A 20,235-nucleotide genomic window follows, 5' to 3' on the forward strand; every position below is an offset into this window, starting at 1 on the left:
CAGAGTAGAGCCCCTCGGGGGCCAGGCTACGGCTGGGTCACGTGAGCCACCATCTGGCCAGTGGAGAGCGCCCTGCGTGATGAATTTAAGACTTGGGTCTTGATTCCAATCCCAGCAGGCCTTCTTCCTCCCTTGATGACTTTGAGCAAGGTGTTTCACCTCTCTGGCCTCATTTTTCTTATCTGTCAAATGGAGTGATTATTCTCTACTCCACTGGTGGTGTGTTGTGAGGTTTACACATTGCAAGGGTCCCATACGCAAGAGGTGCTCAATAAATGTCTATGGAGACTGCAGCAACCTCTGTGGAGAGGGGTAGGAAGTTTGAGTGTGAGGCTCAGAAACCAGAGAGAGACAGAGAGGCAGAGACAGGGAGACCTAGACAGAAAGAGACAAAGAGAGAGACTCCTCCACCCTGGGGGTCCAGGTGGCTCTTTGGGTCCCCTGCTCCCAGCTTAGGCCACCCTGGGTCCTGTCCTGCTGCGTCCAGTGTTTGGGAATTGGGGCTCCAGTTGAGTGCTATCTCAGCAGGCCTGTCACTCATGGGATGAACCCCTGTTCTGGGAGGCTCAGGTTGGGGCTGGAGTGGCCAACTGCCCCCAGGGGTCCCCACCCCCAGACCCACAGCTCAGCCCAGCCTGGTTCTGGGCCTTCTTTCCCAGAACAAGCTGCTGCCCTGCTCACCCTGTCTTCCAGAGCCGGCTGAACTTCGAGCCCTGGGAGGGGGCCCGGACTGGGAACGCACTCACCTTGTAGATGGCCATGGTGGACCTATAGAACTGGTCCATCTCGGGGGCCATGGAGCAGGCGTGCCCGGGCACTGAGCAGGAGGCGTTGGCAGGGCTGGGAGTGCTGGGGGTCGGTACCCTCCGATGGCCACTGCTCGGCGGGCAGTGAAGGAGGCAGCAGAGCGGGACCCAGCGAGGGAGGGCCGGCCGAGGAGGAGGTGGCAGCTTAATTATTCACCAGCCAGGGATGTCAGAATGCGATCTGGGGTGTAACCAGACCCGGTGGGGAAGGCATCCTGTGACGCGGGTGGGTTCATGTGACCTGCCCTTCAATTATTTACCCCTGAGCCGCGGACCAGTGGGCACGCGTGGATGGTCACTCTCTCAGGTCACCGCCTCCAGGAAGAGCCTTGCCCGGGCCAGCAGGGACCCGTGCTCAGGGGGGCCCCCCGCTCTCCCACCTGTCTATGCTGGGCAGGGCTCACCCTACTGGGCTCGAGCTGTGCAGTGACCACCCTGGACCCTCCCTGACAGCCCCTCCCTGCGGGTGGAACACACCCACATCTCTTCACTGTTCTCAGCCCCTTCTCTTCCCCGAGTCCCCAAGGGTCGAGGCTCCCACCTCGGCTGCCGTCTGCACCCCCTTCCTCCACATGCTGGAGATGGGGCAGCACAAACCTGGGAGTTACACGGGCCTGAGAGCACAGCTGCTCCCTCGCTGTGTGACGATGCCCGAGCACCTTGCCCACTCTGGGTCTCAGCCCCTCTTCTAGCAAGTGTGGCTCTCTCTTGCCCTCCACTGTGGGCCAGGCGGGCCTGGCTGCCGCCTCTGAACACCCTCAAGGCTGGTTTTGGGGAGACTTAAAGGGAAGAGGTGTACCCGCCCTGGAGAGCCTGAGAAACAAAGCTTCTGTCCTTCTGGCGTGGACCCAGGCGGACGATGGTCAAGGCCGAGGGCGGCTGGTGGGTGGGGGACACTCACACCACTCACACATACAACACAGGCCAACGGGAATCAAACCGTTTATTTCACAGTTAGGGGCTGTCCCCTGGAGCCCGCTCTACACATAAACCACTTCCTGGTGGGAGGAGTAACTGAAGTCACAGGAGCGACCTTTGAGAGCCACGGAGAGCTCGTGGGTGGGGTGGATCTGAGCAGGAGGACGGCTGGGGTGTGCGGAGGGGCAAAGTTGACTGGGACACCCCACTCCAGGGTTCCCTCCTGAAGGGGCGGTGACGGCCCGTTTCTCGAGCCCCACCCCAGGGGAGAGGGCCGAGGGTGGAAGGGGTCGTGCAGCCCCAGGGACCAGGAGGAGCCTGAGGCCCTCAGGGAGGCCAGGGTTGGGCACAGGCCCCGGCACCCTTAGTGTTTGACCCGCCAGGGCAAGGGGCCCGAGGGCCGTCCTTGGCAGTCAGGGAGTGGCCGGAGGGAGGCTCGAGGCTTTCTAAGCCTGGAGTGACACAAAGTGCCAGGAGGTAAGGACCGAGGGGAGAGAGGCCCGAGGACCAGCCTCAGGCTGGAAGCCCAGCACCCCCGGGCCGGGTCTGTGGACCCAGAGCTGCCTGGGCCCGGCTCTGCCCAGCGGTGGCGTGGTGATGGTGGGGAGAGCCGGAGGGGGGGTTTGGGGGCCTGGCAGCCTCATGGCGAGAGCAGCAGCTGGACAAGCTTCTGGAACTGCTCCCGATGCTCATAGATGTAGACCTCAGTCTCCCAGAGGGCGTTGACCAGCACCGTGTCGTTGACCTCGTCTAGCATGATGTCCGTCCCCAGCTGGGGGTTCAATCTGTCCATGGCAAGGAGGAGGGGTCACGACTCCAGGACACTCGGCCCGGGTTGGGGGACGAGAGCTAGGACTGGGGTGGGCTTGGGACACAGAGCGGCCTCTCGGGGAAAGGGACAGTCCAGCCTGGGGGCTGGGGGCTGGGGCCAGCCGAGCCCTCACCTGAAGTACTGGATGCCGACCATCTCACACCAGGCCCGGGCCCGGTCCACGGCCCGCCCGTCCGGATCTGTGCACTGGTGAGAAGAGGCCCCTGTGAGTGTTCAGCCCACGCGGCACCCAGAGACCCTGCCCGGGCTCCCAGGTCCCAGGGCGGCTTAGCTGCCAATCAGCAGGGTGACTCTGGACAAATCCCACTGCTCTGTCTTGCAGTGCCTGTTCCAGCTACGCAATCAGAGCGGCACGGGCTGTGGCGGGACAGGGGCTCGCAGGGTCTGGGGTCGGTGAGCGTGGAGGGGCTGAGTGGACAGGCCTCCATCTCCCGGCCCCAGTAGCTTTTGTCCATCTGACATTTTGGGCTTCCACATGGGCCATGCGTGAAGGAAAGAATCCTCAGCTAAACAATAACTGAAAACCCCGCTGCAGGTGGTCACTGAGGGTCCTGCCAGCTCTGAGACTCTGTACTGGGGATCCCCCCTTCTCTGAGCTGGCTAAGGAGGGTCCACAGAGCCCTGCCATCTCCCTGACACCCAGGGTTCCCACAGGAAGCCTCATCCTGGGGCTGAGACCCCGAGGGGAGTGGGCTGGGGAGAGGCGATACTCACACAGTCCACCACCATCCTGCCCAGTTCCTTGGCCCCAAACACAGTCTTGGCCAGTTCCCAGGGGTTGCTGGGTCGGAAGACATCCACACAAGTCACAGGCACCTGCGGGGACCTCCCTGTCCCCAAGGAGACGACAACGGACAGCTTCTTCACCTTGTTGTCCTGACCCTGTGGGAGCAGGACAGGTCAGAGAGGGCCTTCCCCTTGGTGGACCTTTCCACGGATGGGGACACCCAGGGGTATAGGATGGGGGACAGAACTCCGATGGCAGAAGCACAGCTTCTCCTTTGCTTTGCTTCTCCTTTGCTTCTGAACAAGTTCGGCTGCCAATCTTCTGGGCGACCTTGGTGACCCACCTACCCAAGCTCCTCATCCACCAAGACAGGTGATGATGTCTGAGGACCCTTCTCCATCTCACAGTCTCTCAGCGATTCCCTCTCTCTCCCTGCCCTTCTTCATCTGGCCTCTAGAGGGCACTCATCTCTCTGCAGCGTGGGGCTGCCTCTGGGGCTTGGTGCTGACCGCAGTGACAAGCACAGCCAGTAGGGATATAGGACACTCACGGTCAAGCACTGTGCTAAACCCTTTGCAGATAAGAGCCCGTGGAAGCCTCACAGCAGTCGCAGGCAGTGGCTGAAGAGAAGCATGGGCAGGGCCAGGCCCCACACTGCCTCTCCTAACATGCATGGGCCTTGCCTGCCTCTGCACTAAGCTCCTGGGCTCAGGGCAGCTTCTTTTCCTCCGGATCACTGAATCTGCACTGTCCCCTCCCCAAAGGCCTTGGGATGGGCTTCCTTTCTCCGTGAGCCCTTTCTGAGCCCCCAGGCCTCTGGGGGCGGGGGATGCTCCTGGGCCCTGCACCATTCTCTGTCATAAGCATTTGCAACACTTAGATGGACGTTTGCTTGTTTAGGGACTGTCTTCCCTGAATGTGAGCACCCCAAGGGCAAGTGTGTGTCTCCAGGCCGGGCAGTGTGGCTAGGCCTGTGACTGGCATGGACCGGTCCTCCCCACAAACAGCAGATGCTGTTAACTGATCATTAACACCCTTCACCACCTGGTCCGGACTACACCTCAGAATTCCTCTTAGCACAGTGCTTTGGGCAGACACCAAGCAGGTTCAAGAGTGAGATAAAATTGCTGTCAAGGGCATGGATGAATGATCACATGAATAAAAGACATTTGCTCTCCCAGGAGTCAGTCCTTAGTAAGATTTGCAGAAACAAAGTGCCATGGGCAGTCACGTCCAGCTCCCCCAACCTATGGTGGCTCTCACCTTGCGGATCAAGTCCTGGTTGTACTCATGGATCTCAGTCATGGCATCCAGCGTGGGGTTGTTGGCCAGCAGCCCACCGTCCAGGAAGCGCCCATTGGGCCGGAAGTAGGTGGGGGCTGCCCCACTGCTTCGGGCTGCCCGCCACACCAGCTGCTCTGGGGGTAAGGGAGGAGGGGGTTCAGTGGCACAAGAGATGCTGCATTTCAAATCTCAGGGTGTGTGTGTGTGTATGTGTGTGTGTGTACACGTGATGCTGTGTGAAGAGGAGAGGCTGGGGACGCTTCAGAAACAGGATAGACAGGCCATGCTTGGTGGAAGGTGGGGTGCAGCCCGCCTGAAGCCTGATGGCTCCCCAGCTCTGCCTGCCCTCAGCTGATACACTCAGGAGGGCAAACCAGGGCAATGGGCGGGATGGTAGTGGGCTGGGGGTGCCTGGCAGCCAGGCTGCGTCTCCCACCCACCACCCTGCAGCCTTTCAGGCCAATCACTTCCCACAGATGCATCAAACATGGTTTTCACCTGAAGGATGCGTTGGAGGCTTGAGGTTAATGTTCTGGCTGAATCGAGGCTCCCGAACACACTCTGGAGCCTCATAATTCCGGAAGAGATGGAGTTCAGCCGGCTGCCGGTCGGACAGCGTCCCTGTGAGCATCACCCTGGAGAAACAAGGAGCAGGACGCTGAAGCCACCGACCCACCCATCCTTGACAATCCACCCTTGGCAATCCTTATCCAAACTGCCCATGCACTAATCCTTAAACCCAGCGTTTCAACTTCTGGGAACGCATCCTAAGATGCTCCCAGACATGTGGGAGATGGGCACACACTAGGCTATTAATGACCTTAAAGCAAATGGCTGCAAACGACCCAATGTCCATCAGCAGAAGGGTTCAGGACGCCGAGGTTCAGAGGGTCTGTGTTGCTGGAGAGCGGCTGAGGTGGTGCTGCATGTACTAACGGGTGGCCAGCGCCAAGATTAGTGTTTAAGTGGGAAAGCAAGGTTCAGGGCAGTGTGTGTGTGTGTGTGTGTGCGCGCGCGCGCGTGCAATAGCTTCAGTTGTGTCCAACTCTGTATCCCCGTGGACTAGCCCGCCAGGCTCCTCTGTCCCTGGGATTCTCCAGGCAAGAATACTGGAGTGGGTTGCCATGCCCTCCTCCAGGGGACCTTCCCAACCCAGGGATCAAACCCGCGTCTCCTGCATTAACAGGCAGGTTCTTTACAACTAGCACCACCTGTGAAGGCCACATGTAATATGCCACTACTTGTTTAAAAACAAACCCCAAAAGACCCCACGTACCTATTTGCTCCCTTCCCACCTCTAGAGGGTCAGACAGTAACTCTGGAAGGACCCGTGTAACAGTGAGCTGCCTCTGGGGCACGGGACTGCTTGGGGGCTGCAACTCCCAGACTGGAGTCAGGGGAGAATTTTCAGAGTGCCATTTCTGATACTTCATCAATGTTCTACCATGCGAGTCTCCAGTCTATTAAAGAAGACTCCTATGAGGGGAGTGCAGACTGACACAACCCTCTGGAAACTAGTATGTATTCAGACCTTTACAAATGTCCTGGCTCTTTGATTTGGGAATTCCATTCTGGAAAATTTAGCCTAAAAGCATAATCTTAGTTACCATGAAAGCTTTTTGTTTAAGGCTATTCATGCGGTGTAATTTATTACACTGAAAAATGAACGGTCTACATGGAAAGAATAGGAGGGAGTGTCTAAACAATGGAATGTTTTGCAGCCATTTCAAATGGCTACCAAGGAGTTCAGTCTAACACCGAAATGTATTTGTTACATTGAAAAATATAAAGAAAAGGGAACAAAAAAACTCTCTGCATAGGAAAATAAGATTCGTTTTACACTTTGAAGAATCTTGCGGAAAGGTTATTCGAAAATTTCTCCCACTGAACAAAAAAATAATGTTCGAAAAAAATTTTTTTTAATTAAATCGTAAAAGCATAGAAGATCTGACAAGACAGAAAGGAAAGACCAGGATAAACTAAGGATAAGCAAAAACCCAGAGAGGTAAAAGGAGCAGAAACCCAGCTTTGACCTGAAGGCAGACACCAAACTGTCAATCTGAACTTCAATTGAACCGCTGATGGTCTCACTCGGCCAGGTGGACAGAAGTCAAAATCCAGGGTTCACCAAAGGTTAGGGATCTAATGGAAGACCCTCCCCACATTAGATTGTAACCCCAAAGGACTACCCACCTGGATGAGGGTAAACCAAAAATAAACCTGCCTCCTTCCCACTCCTGGAAGCTGTGAGTAAAGTTGCCTGGCATTGAACAAAGGAAGGAGAAAAAAAATCCCTGAAAATGTGTAACCACAAACGAATCCTCCCGCAGATCTGTAGACTAAATTCACACCACCTGGGTGAAGGGGGAGTTCCAAAACCTTCATGCCAAGGATTTAGTTACAGTGGCCCTAGATGGTACTGTACATGGGTACCTGGAACATATCACATAAGAGAGAAGATACCTCATTCTAAGCTCCATAGAATCTGCACATATTATATCTCAACACTAAGGAATACCACACAGTTTCAAAAATGATGAAGAGGGGGAACATCATGAAATAAAACACCATGGATGAGAATAAGCATAAACCAACACAGACAGCAAAACATACCCATATAGACAGCAGTTATTTGAATCCTGAGACAAAGATTATAAATCAGCTATGCTTATAATGTTGAAAGACATCAAAGACAAGCTTGATAATATTTTCAGAGAACAGAAAACTACAAGTAATGACCTACAAGATTTGAAGATAAACCAAACAGTACTTCTAGAAATTAAATAAACACTTGAATTATTAAATGGAAAACCAGATAATGTTAAAGAGAGAATTAGTGAACTGGAAAATAGGTAAGAAGAAATTAACCAGAATCCAACACAGATAAAATGAAAGAATATACAGAAGCAGTTAAAAGACATGAAAGAGAGAAAAGCTCTAACATGTTTAATTGGAGTTCCAGAAGGAGAGGTGAGAGAAATTTAGGCAGAGGCAAGGTTGAACAGAACTGGGGAAAGCCAGCAATCCAAAGATTCAAGAAGGCCAAAAAATCCAATGCAGGATAAATTGGAAGGAATTCATATCTAGATACAGCATAGTACAACTGTAGAGCACCAAAAACAAATAAACACATAAATAAAAGCACCCAAAGGAAAAAGACTACTTACTTTCAAAGGAGGAAGAGTTAAACTGAAATTGACTTCACAAGTGCAACAATGGGTGCTAAAAGATATAGAATGCTATCTTGCATGTTCAAGAAAATCACCAGCCTAGAATTCTATACTCAACAAGAATAAGAGAGAAAGGAAAGAATGTTCAATTGATGAGGGTGAAATAAAATCAGTTTTAAATGATGAGGATGAAAAACACCCATTTTCAAACAACTCTGCTAGTGGAGAATTCACTACCAGCGGACCATCTCTATGGGAAAACCAAAAGAAAGTACTTTAGGCAGAAGGAAGGTGGTTGCAGGAAAGACTGTAAAGCAAAGATGTGATACACATATATGCACATATATACACACACAGATATGCACACTCATATACAGACACACATACATACCCAGAGTGTGCTAAAGCCAGCTCATACCAGCTTGTGAGACCTATTGCTAAATCTCATGGGCTGGTTGTCAAACTGTTGGTAGCCTGAAATCAGCCACAGTGGGAGTATCTTCACCATGGGACTTGGCAAACAATACAAACCAGGGCTTTCCCCTGCGAAGAGATCGAGTTTACCAGTGCACCACCGCTGCTGCTGCTGCTGCTGCTGCTGCTGAGTCGCTTCAGTCGTGTCCGACTCTGTGTGACCCCATAGACGGCAGCCCATTAGGCTCCCCCGTCCCTGGGCTTCTCCAGGCAAGAACACTGGAGTGGGTTGCCATTTCCTTCTCCAATGCATGAAAGTGAAAAGGGAAAGTGAAGTCGCTCGGTCGTGTCCGACTCTTCGCGACTCCATGGACTGCAGCCCACCAGGCTCCTCCGCCCACGGGATTTTCCAGGCAAGAGCACTGGAGTGGGGAGTGCACCACTAGATTAATGTAAATAAACATCAACTTCAAAAAACAGTATCTTGTGAAATTTTTTTAAAAAGATAGATTTAAAATACAGAAAAGTCATTATAAATAAGATAGGGGAAAAAAATAGAATTAAACATTTAAAAATCCTTGATTATCTGAGGGTGTGGGTAATGGTATCAATTAAATTTAGACTTTTATACTACACACTGAAAAAAAAAAACCAGAAATGAGTGCATAAATTTCAAACTATTGAGGTTGGGGTACAGTGTAATGATTAAAACTATTCAGTAAATCCAAAAGAAGGCAAGAAACGTAGAACAAAATAGGATGGTATATGTCATCCCCAAAATATGAGTAATTATGTCAATATAAATGGATCAACCATATAAAGTATTAGATTAACTATACGAAGGTTCTGATAGTCAAACCAAACAGCTAAATCAGACAACTAATTAGATAACTTAAATATATTACTATGCAATAAAATCTATAAATAGACAACGCACAGATAAGATAAAGAACAAATCCAACTATATAGGCTACTTGCAAGAAAGACATCTAAAACCTAAGGATCAAGAAGGTTGAATTAAAGCATGAGCACAGATACACCATGCAAATATAACCATGAAAGTATAACTAATAGGCAAAATAAACTTTAAGGCGAAAAGCAGTCTTAGAGATAAAGAAAGCTACTTCCAATCACCAGAAAGATTCATAAAATTTTAAATTTATATGTACTTAATCACACAGTCTTCCTAGTTCAAGCTGGTTTTAGAAAAGGCAGAGGAACCAGAGATCAAATTGCCAACATCCGCTGGATCATGGAAAAAGCAAGAGAGTTCCAGAAAAACATATATTTCTGCTTTATTGACTATGCCAAAGCCTTTGACTGTGTGGATCACAATAAACTGTGGAAAATTCTGAAAGAGATGGGAATACCACACCACCTGGCCTGCCTCTTGAGAAATGTGTATGCAGGTCAGGAAGCAACAGTTAGAAGTGGACATGGAACAACAGACTGGTTCCAAATAGGAAAAGGAGTGCATCAAGGCTGTATATTGTCACCCTGCTTATTTAACGTATATGCAGAGTACATCATGAGAAACGCTAGGCTGGAAGAAGCACAAGTTGGAATCAAGATTGCCGGGAGAAATATCAATAACCTCAGATATGCAGACGACACCACCCTTATGGCAGAAAGTGAAGAGGAGCTAAAAAGCCTCTTGATGAAAGTGAAAGAGGAGAGTGAAAAAGTTGGCCTAAAGCTCAACATTCAGAAAACGAAGATCATGGCATCTGGTCCCATCACTTCACGGGAAATAGATGGGGAAACAGTGGAAACAGTGTCAGACTTTATTTTGGGGGGCTCCAAAATCACTGCAGATGGTGACTGCAGCCATGAAATTAAAAGACGCTTACTCCTTGGAAGAAAAGTTATGACCAACCTAGATAGCATATTCAAAAGCAGTGACATTACTTTGCCGACTAAGGTCCGCCTAGTCAAGGCTATGGTTTTTCCAGTAGTCATGTATGGATGTGAGAGTTGGACTGTGAAGAAGGCTGAGTGCCGAAGAATTGATGCTTTTGAACTGTGGTGTTGGAGAAGACTCTTGTGAGTCCCTTGGACTGCAAGGAGATCCAACCAGTCCATTCTGAAGGAGATCAGCCCTGGGATTTCATTGGAAGGAATGATGCTAAAGCTGAAACTCTGGTATTTTGGCCACCTCATGCGAACAGCTGACTCATTGGAAAAGACTCTGATGCTGGGAGGGATTGGGGGCAGGAGGAGAAGGGGACGACCGAGGATGAGATGGCTGGATGGCATCATGGACTCGATGGACATGAGTCTGAGTGAACTCCGGGAGATGGTGATGGACAGGGAGGCCTGGCGTGCTGCGATTCATGGGGTCGCAAAGCGTCGGACATGACTGAGCGACTGAAGTGAACTGAACTGAATCACACAGTCTCAAAATATTAATGTAAAAGTTGACAGAAAAGTCAAAAGACAAATTCCCAGACTGGAAGATTTTATCTTTCTTAGTAACTGACAGAAGAAGTGGACAGAAACTTTAGTACAGATACAGAAGATCTGAAACTTTTAAATGAATGTTGCTAGCCAGCATGACTTTATCCACATGGATAGATACTGGCACTCAACAAATGAAGAATCCATATTCTTTTAAATTATTCATGGGACATCTATAAAAGCTGAATGTAAAAGGCCAAGAATCAAGTCTCAATAATTTTAAAGGACCAAAATCAAACAGAGCATGTCCTCTGACTACAAAGCAATATATAAAGAGATAACTTGTAAATTCCTAAGTTTAGAAACAGAAATGCCATTTATTAATCATAATCACAATGCTTAAAGAATAGTAAAAATTAGAAAATATTTTGAACTGAATAATCATATTCTAAATGTGCCTACGGGATATAATTAAAGAAGGAAAATGTTTATTTCTCTTTTTTGGTTTTTGGCTGTGCAGCACAGCTTATGGGATCTTAGTTCCCCAACCGGGAAGTGTATAGCCCTAACCACTGGATCACCAGGGAATTCTATGGAGGAAAATGTTTAGATTTACAAACACGCACACGTATAATATGCATAATTATACAGTACAAGAGAAAAAAAGGCCAAAAAATCAATGAGCAAGACACTTATTTCAAGAAGTTAAAAAAAAAACAAAACAGCCAAATAAACTTTAAAAAAGTACAAGAAGGAATAAATATATGTACAGAAATTAATGAAACAGAAAACGCATATATATAATAGAGAACCAATAAATAGCCCAAAGTTACTTTTTTGAAATACTAATCCAATTAAAAAGCTCGTAGTAGCAAGACTGATAACAGGAAAAATGGAGGTGTAAATCATCAGGAATGAAGAGGGCCGTAACAACATGCTGCAGACATTAAAGATAATAAGAGAATTTCTGGACAACTCTATGCCAACGAATTTGAAGATGTATATGAAATGAATATATTTCTAGAAAAATGTAACTTAACCAAAACTAACTCAAAAAGACATTTGGAAACCCTGAATAGTCTTATAAACATTAAAGAAATTGATTCCACCATTAAAAATTTTCCTACCAACCAAACTCCAGTACTAGATGACTTCACAGGTAAGTTCTACCAAATATTCCAGGAAGAAATAACTCACTATTATATGAACTTTTCTGGAAAACAAACAAAAAAAAAAAAGAGAGAGAGAGAGATACTCCCTTGAAATCAAAACCCTGCAATCTAAAAATGGGAATAAACAGGTCAATCTTACTCATGAACACGGATACAAAAATCCTAACAAAATATGAGCATAGGGACACTTCGCTGGAGGTCCAGTGGCTAAGGCTCTCCCAATGCAGCGTGCCCGGGTTTGATCCCAGGTCAGGGAATTAGATCCCACATGTCGCAACTAAGAATTCCCACACCGTAACTAAAAAAAAAGATCCTATGTGTCACAACTAAGATCCAGCACAGCCAAATAAATAAATAAAAATTATATATATACTTTTTAAAAGTTAGCATATTTGAGTGATTTGAGCCCATAAGAATCCTCTCTGTAAAAGGCACCAGGAAGTGAAAGCAGAGATGGATATGGTTATGACTGAGCGACTTACACACACACACACACAGGTGCGCAGCAGCATTATTCACAGTAGCTAATAGATGGAAATGAGCCAGGTGTCCATCAAAAGATGAATGGATAAACAAAATGTGGTCTATAAATGCAACAAAATATTACTCAGTCTTTAAGGAAAAGGAAATTCTGTCACATGCTGTAGTATGTATGAACCTTGAGAATATTATGCTAAGTGAAATAAGCCCGTTTTAAAAAGACAGACACTGTATGGTCCCACTTACATGACGTACTTAGAGGAGTCAACTCACACAGACAAAAAATAGAATGGTAGATGACCGGGGCTGGGGAAGGGGAGGAATGGGGAGCTGCTCTTTAATGGGTACAGAGTTTCAGTTTTACAGAAAGAAAGAGTTCAGGAGATTAGCTGCAGGACAATGTGAATATACTTATCACTACTGAGCTGAAAAGTGGTTACAGGGGAAAAATGATTAAGAGTTAATTTTATGTTATATGTATCTCGCCACAATTAAAATTTAAAAAAATAAACAAATGGTATTTCTAAATACCAGTCACAATTAGAAAATGAAATGTTTAAAAATGCATAAGTTACAGTAGCACAAAATATATGCAGGTGCCTAAGAATAACACATGTGCCAAGATCGCTATAGATAAAATTTTAAAACTGTACTAAGAAACTAAAAATAAATGGAATGTTTTCCTATATTCTCTAATTGGAAGACTCAGTGTTTTAATGTGTCAATTCTCCCCTAAATAAGTTTACAACAAATTATTATATCTAAAATAAGCAACAGGATCCCACTGTATAGCGCAGGGAACTATATTCAATATCCTGAAATAAACCATAATGGAAAAGAATGTGTGTGGGTGGGCGTGTATGGCTGAATCACTTTGCCGTATGTCAGAAACTAACGAGACATTGTAAAGCAAGCTTAGCGCAGTAGCAGTGTAGTCTTTCAGTCCTGACTCTGTGCAACCCCATGGACTGTAGCCCGCCAGGCTTCTCTGTCCGAGCGATTCTCCGGGCAAGAATACTGGAGTGGGCTGCCATTCCCTTCTCCAGGCGACCTTCCCGGCCCAGGGATTGAACCTGGATCTCCCGAATTGCAGGCAGATTCTTTACCATCTGAGCCACCAGAAAAGCCCCAAATATACTTCAGTAAAAAAGTAATCACACAGACTCCGTGTAAGCACAAGAAAAATCCCAACAGGATTTGCTTTTCTGTAGAATTTGACAGTCTGATTCCACTGATACAGTTTCTGTGGACGTGCAAACAGCAACAAGTAACCTGTATCCTACACAGCACTCCTACGTGCTAGGTGATTTTCTTATAAACATGACGTTTTTACTTCTTATGAAAGCCCCGGGAAGCAGGTAGTATATTATTCCCATTTTTGAGAAAAGGAAACATCAGAGTCCATGCTCTTAACCACTTCTCTAAAGGGCCTCCAAGAAGAGCCCTGAAGAAGGGCAAGGTGGGAAGCCCTGCTATAAACTTGCTGTAGAATTAGGACTCCATGGTCAAAAACAGACCCAAGAAGGATCCTAGACCCTTGGTTCAGAAGCAAGGCCTTCAGTATGGAGGGAAAGACAGACTTTTCACCAATGAGGCTGGGTAAACTGTTCATGTGGAAAACAAGAAATTGGATCTCTCCTGATATAAAAATCAATTCCAGGTTGCTAAAAGACCTAAGCTAATAAAAGACTTTGATTGATAAAAGGCAGAATGAGGGAGCTTTGCGACTCGACCCAGGAGACAAACTTCCTGCTTTCAGTTAGAAAGGGTTATTGAATGGATAGGAAAAGCACAAGCCATAAAAAGTAAAATATTTATAAATTCTACTGCATTAAGAACATCTGTTGATCAACAAAACATTGTAAGGAGAGTGAAAAGACAAGCCTAGAATGGGAGATTCCAAATCCATGTGTCCATCAAAGGCCTAGGTTTCAAAATATAAAAACGATAATTAGGAAGCCTCACATCCCCCAAATCACCCAACTCAACTGTGCCAAAAATGAGTAAAACACATGAACAGGAACTTTACAAAAGAAAAAATCCAGATGGCCTTTAAACATATGAAAAGGTGTTCAACATCACTAATCAGAAAAATGAAAATTCAAACCAACAGACAGCACCTCATACCCCTCCCCCAGTTTATAAAGATATAAACATTAACAAAGATAAATTGCTTTGACAATCATCATTGTTAGCAAGAATGCAGAGCACCATGGGTGCATGCTAAGTCGCTTCAGTCATGTCTGACTCTTCGCGACACTATGGAGTAGCCCACCAGGCTCCTCTGTCCATGGGATTCTCCAGACAAGAATACTGGAGTGGGTTGCCATGCCCTCCTCCAGGGGATCTTCCCAACCCAGAATTTCGAACCCAAGTCTCTTACGTCTCCTGCATCGGCAAGCAGGTTCTTTACCCGTAGCGCCACCTGGCAAGCCCATGCAGAGCACCAGCAACTCTCAAACATGCCTAAGGGGAGTGGAAACCGAAACCGACACTGAAAAACCACGGAGCAGAATCAAAGGGTTGAGGCCATGCCTCCTCCAAGACTTGGCAGCTCTACTCCTAGGCATGTGCCCCACAGGGTCAGAAAGCAAGGTCCAAAATGTCCACTGAAGACTCAAGAGGTCCTAACAGGAAAGAACCCAAGGGCCCATCAAAGGTGCCTGGAGAAATAAACCCGTGGGGGTGTCATCACATGAGCAGCAAGAATGAGTGAAGCACAGAGCTTCACCCATCAGCAGGCACCAGGCTGACCACTGCGGCACTGAGGGAAGGAAGGGTAAAACGCAAAATGATTCCATCCAAACCCAGACAGGCAGGACCGAACCATGCTGGGGGCTGCACTCAGGTGCCGAAACGGGGGAGAAAATCCGGTAAATCCAGTTCACGCCAGTCAAGATAACGGTTACCCTCGTGGGGGGTGGGGAGAAGCAGCTGTGATGGGGTGGGGCACACATTTTGGACTTGGCTGGTGGTCATACATGGGTGTCTGCTTTAGATTTATTCACAGAACTGTTTAATGTACTTTTCTAAATGTTCTATTTCACCATAAAACAGAAAAAAAATGTCTAGGATAAAATGTACAAAAAACATTTTTCAAAACATTATCTTTCAGTTAATAAATCATGGATGATATATTTCCTCTTCTTTTTACTTTCTGTATCTTCCAAATTTTCTTAAAAGACTATGCATTATTCTTAAATGGAAAAAAAAAAAGCTTTATTATGAAAAGAAATCCTCCTAACCCTCCAAAGCTTGCTCACACCTCACTTCCTCCAGGAAGCCCTCCCTGACCACCTTGTCCACAGTCTTTTCTCCCCCTCTTGGTCCCACAGAGACTCAGCTGCTGAACACTTTTCAGGGGCCTGCTCTGGGGCAGGCATTATGCTAGATGCTGGGACTACAGAAAAACAAGACAGTCACATTCCTGCTTCAGGAAGCTCACAGTCTGGCAGGCAAACATGGCATGAAGCAGAAAATCAAGTAATTCCAGGATGGAAAATAAATACTACAAAGAAGTGGTGGTACTGAAGGTTCTTCTGGAACTTCTTAAGCACATGGTACTTTGCCTGGTTGCCATTTTTTTAGGTCAGTTATCTCCCAATCAGATAATAAGCCTTCCCACCTGTTGGCTGCATCACCCTATCACACACACACGCTCAGCAAGTATGTGTGTGATGGACGAGAATCAATCGGCTCTGACCCAGGGATGTGCTGTGTGGATGGAAAAACATCAGACATGGGCGGAAGGTGTTCCCCACCTGTGTTCCCCAGCACCCCACCAACCCCTCCTCGCTCAGCTTTAATCAGACCAGGGCAGGGAGCCTTCTGCCCTAGGAGGGGCCAAAAGGGGTGCATGGCTGGCACCAAAGCCGCCCACGTCCCACCCAGGAGGCTTACTTGGGCTTCTTGACGTCCGTCATCTTGGTGTGCTCTCCAAACTCCCGCTTCAGGAACTCCTCCAGGGGCCCCGACTCGTAGGGCCGAGAGCCCCGGAAAACCTCATCCTTCATGCGAAAGTACACACCACGCATGTAGGCCATGGACTTGCCTAGGAACGAGGAGGGCGGAGGTGGGGAGAAGATGCAAGGGCTGCCCCGACAGAGGGCCTGGGCACAGGAACCGGGGGTGGGAGGGGGCACCGACTGAACCGAGGCTCCTGGGACCCTCTGCAACTTCCCACACAGGCAGAAATCCCCTTCAGCGGCCCCACAGCTCGGTACTTAATTTTATATTCGTAATTTGTGTTTTTTTCTTTAATGATGGGCCCCGAAAGTGTAAAAGCTTATAAATCTAGATCCACCCCATTTGCCACAGAATAGAAGGACCGGCCCTGTCCCGTGAGAACAGTGTCCCGGGGCAGGCTGCACCTCATGGGACAAGGAAACCGCTAAGCACCCCTCAGTTAGGCCAGGGGTGTGCAAGCAGGGGGCTACGGAGGTGGGGGCTTCTGCCCACTGGAGAGGATGAACTAGGCGACTTCTCAGACACCTCCTATAGCCCCTGGTAGCTTGAAGACCCTGGATGGGGGATAAACATCCCCTGAAGAAGGACGTGACCCTCTCTGGAGGAGAAGCAAGGACCTGTGCCCTCTGCCCCACCCCCAGACCTCATGACCCTCCTGCCTCAGGCAGAGGTCAGCCCTGAACTGGCCCTTATCTCAGGGAAAACCAGAGAAGGGACCTGGGGCCCCAGAGGTCAGGAAGAGGGGTCCCAGCAGCCGCTGCCTGACAACCCTCCTCTTCCTGGAGCTTCATGGACGCTGCTCTAGGCCACCTCCTGGGCTGGCCGTATCCCCTGTCCCCCAACACCCTGGATGGCCGGGCCACAGCCTCCTCTCACAGTGAATGCCTAATGCCCGGGGGCTCCCTGAGGTGGGGCGTGCTCCGTTCTGACCCCTGGCACCAAGCACAGGCCTGGCCGATGTCAAGGAGGGGAGGGTCCTCTCCTGATGCCTTCAGGTCTGGAGGATGAGTTGGAGGGCCTGGAACCCAACCTGGGCAGGAATGCTGAGATAATTCCCGCGGGGTGGTAGCTGGCTCCGAGAGGGCCCCCTATAGGCAGCATCGCGCAGCCAGACAGCAGCTCCATGAAGGAGACATCGTGTGAGTTGAGGCAAGGCCGACCCCGAGGTCTGTCCAGCAAGCAAAGTGCCCCCGTGACCTCAGTGAAGCTGCAGGGAGAGCAGACGGCCTGCGGCCTTGGGATGTGCTGGACTGGGAGCCCTAGGGACTGCTAGGCCAGCACCCCCTGGGGTGGGCCGCGTGACTTAGGGCCACCCCTCTCCCAGCACCTCCATGTCCCTGGGGTAAAGTGAAGTGTGCAGACCAGGGCGCTGGTATTCATGACTCAAGGTGGCTCCTAACACTGAAAGAGGAGGACCAGCTCTGTCCTCTGGGCTAGGCGGGCATCACCGTGGCCCACCCTCAGCCCTTCTCCTTCCAGCCTCAGACCCCAACACCCTCTGTGCAACCCCCCAACCTGAAAGAGGGCTTTCGGGTCCTCCCCACCTCCATGAACTCTGCAAAGCTCTGAAAACAAACTCAGCCAAATCCAAGGGCCGGTCTCAGCCCCACCCCATCCTGCCCCGTGGCCCAGGGGCAGCCCTCACTGTGCAGGATGGCCAGGGCCAGGATGCCCCCGGTGCTGGTCCCCGCCACCCAGTCGAAGAGGTCCTTGGTGGCGATGCCTGAGGCCTTCTCGATTGCGATGAGCAGCTGGATGATGACGAGGCCTTTCACGCCCCCTCCGTCCAGGCAGAGCAGGTGGTCGTGGCTGTGGTGGGAACAGGAGTGGGAGAGAAGAGGGTCCCATTACAGCCAGCACTTTGCAGGCCGTGTCCCTGAGCATCTGCCCGGTGGCAGCAGCTTGAGCCCTGGAGACCAAGCCCTGGAGCTCACGTGCTACTGGGGCTTGGGGGTGGGGGCCAGGGGTGGGCAGCACAGTCAGTCCAGGGACAAACACGGGACTTCAGAAGACCAGAGGCGCAACAAAGAAAAGGATCCAGGCAGGTAAGGGCAGGTAAGGGTGGGGGGGCGGGTGGTGTAAGCCCTTCTGGCTAGGTACCACCTCAGCAGACACCTGGGTCTGTCTCCCCCACAGCTGGTAAATGTGGGAGCCTGTGACCCCTGCCTCCGGGCTCCCTCATCGTTTCCTGGACAAGCTGCCCAGCTTTGCAGCAAGCCCGAAACGTGGCAGAACAGGCTGTGCTGTCGCTGGAGGCCTGTGGGGCCCTTGATCAGGGAGGCTGGAGAAAAAGGGCAAGAGACCCATCTGAAGATGTAGGGCTGGCAACAGAGGGATCAACCGGGAGGAAACAGGGCTAAGCTGTGCGGCTCTCAGACCTGCACGGGGAGGGCCCCACAGGCCTGTCCCGACTCTCTCCTCACTCCTCCTCTGGGGGAAGGGGAGGCTCTCAGGGCTGTGCAGACTCCCCTGGCCCTGCTGGAGCATCTGCACCCTCCCTCCTCTCACTGGAAGGGACCTGTTGGTCTTCCCTGGGGTACCCCTAGGCCCCTGCACTGGTGGGGGGGTGTGTGTGGAGGGGTGCAAGGAGGGAAGCGTGAGAAGGCTGCTAGAGCAGGCGCACTCCCAGGGTGCACGTTCCAGGGTGGCTGAGGAAACGAGTGGGCTACAGCTTGAGGGGAAGCCGACCATTCAGAGGTGAGGCGGAACCACCGATATGGCCCCCTGGTCCGGGAGCTGGGGCTGCCTCTGCTTCCAGGAGGGAAGGGCCTTCCCTGCAGGGGCAGGCACAGGGGTGCGGCTAGGAGAGAGCCCGCGGGGAGCAGAAAGGGCACGGACTGCAGAAGCCCCGGCTGCTCTGACACCAACTGTGTGACCCTGAGCAAGTGACTTCCCCTCACATTCTGCATCTGCCAAGCAAGGTTACTAATTAGTGCCTCCCGAGGAAGGCAGTTAGGAACACAGGATAGTAAAAAAAATAAAAACAAAAACAGAGAACAGATAAACCACCTCTGTTATTAAAGGGAAGGGTGGAGAGAGCACAGCTGTAAGGAGGCATGTTTGTCCTGGGAACTCGCCAAGCTGGCGGGCATGGGTTCTGACAACCGTGGTCACCAGGGACTGTCCGCGGGGACAGGGTCTGGGCCTCTCTTAGCACCCATCACCCCGGCCTGCCTCCTAGCATGGGCCTGGGTGGACAGCAGGGGCTTGGGATGCCAGCTGTACTCCTACTGGCTGTTGGAGGGAGGGAGGGTAGGGAGCAGGTGGAATCAGAAGGAAGCAGGCTCAGCACTGATGCCGCTAAGGGCTCTCTCCAGAGGAGATCTGGGCCAGCTCCCCCGACGACCCGGGACAGGGGCAGGGAGAGAAGGGACAGGGCCGCAGCCAGCTCCATCGAGTGACCGGCAGCCTGCAGGGCGATTGATGAAGTAGACCCAGGCTCTCTGAAGACTCAGTCTCTTTGCTGTGAACTGCAGAGGGCGCAAGCCACCTCACAGAGCCAGATGCAGACTAGACAGCAGTCCCAAGCCCGCTGGGCGGCCCACCAGAGGCCTCGCACATGTACACCGTCCCCCACGCCCCACCCTGTCCCCAACACTCACGTCCGCTTCTCGTCCCTCATGGAGCTCAGGATGAAGGCTGGCTTCCGGGCCCGGGAGATCTGCGTGATGTCCTGCAGTTCTGCGGGGCACAGGGCAGGGTGGGCAGGGCCCAAGCAGGTGCTGGTCCCCCACCCCCCCTCCCCTTTGGGGGGCAAACCTGGAGCTGTGCCCTCACCCCTCTGTCCCTGGCGGGAACATCTGCCTCCCACTCCCTGCAAGGGCTCTTCATCGCAGAATACAACTGGCCCCTTGGGGAGCAGTGGGCTTGGAACGCGGAGGGGAGCCCACTGCTCTGGGCATGGCCCCCCATCCTGCCTGGCAAGCTCTCGATTTTCCTGTATCTTCCCCCCAGAGCCCCGAAGCACAAGCACCCCTGCCCTGTGTGCTGTGTGTCCACTTCACACAGCGTTTCTTCATGCATGCCAGCCGGTGCTGCGGACAACCACCTTCTCCAGAATCCTTATCCC

General features: G+C 50.4%; 2 protein-coding genes across 6 annotated transcripts in view; both read right to left on the bottom strand.

The window, feature by feature from the left end:
• The window catches only part of BAIAP2L2 (BAR/IMD domain containing adaptor protein 2 like 2), a 29,082-nt gene extending 28,285 nt beyond the window's left edge, over nt 1-797 (bottom strand). The window contains exon 1 of the mRNA XM_052641196.1: nt 747-797. Within this exon, the coding sequence (XP_052497156.1) occupies nt 747-797 (51 nt within the window). The remainder of the gene's footprint in view (nt 1-746) is intronic.
• Nucleotides 798-1,775: 978 nt separating this feature from the next.
• The window catches only part of PLA2G6 (phospholipase A2 group VI), a 56,611-nt gene continuing 38,151 nt past the window's right edge, over nt 1,776-20,235 (bottom strand). For 4 of the 5 annotated variants that reach the window (XM_052639436.1, XM_052639438.1, XM_052639435.1 and 1 more), the window contains 8 exons: nt 19,769-19,847; nt 17,812-17,975; nt 16,101-16,251; nt 5,066-5,202; nt 4,547-4,701; nt 3,271-3,438; nt 2,669-2,742; nt 1,776-2,509 (listed from right to left, as the gene is read on the bottom strand). In XM_052639436.1, the coding sequence (XP_052495396.1) occupies nt 2,365-2,509; nt 2,669-2,742; nt 3,271-3,438; nt 4,547-4,701; nt 5,066-5,202; nt 16,101-16,251; nt 17,812-17,975; nt 19,769-19,847 (1,073 nt within the window). In that variant the 3' untranslated portion in view covers nt 1,776-2,364. Of the gene's footprint in view, nt 2,510-2,668; nt 2,743-3,270; nt 3,439-4,546; nt 4,702-5,065; nt 5,203-16,100; nt 16,252-17,811; nt 17,976-19,768; nt 19,848-20,235 lie in introns of those variants that run through there. The other variant, XM_052639439.1, reaches the window with a different exon arrangement.

Source organism: Budorcas taxicolor, chromosome 5, assembly GCF_023091745.1.
Source record: "Budorcas taxicolor isolate Tak-1 chromosome 5, Takin1.1, whole genome shotgun sequence".
Classification (NCBI taxonomy): domain Eukaryota; kingdom Metazoa; phylum Chordata; class Mammalia; order Artiodactyla; family Bovidae; genus Budorcas; species Budorcas taxicolor.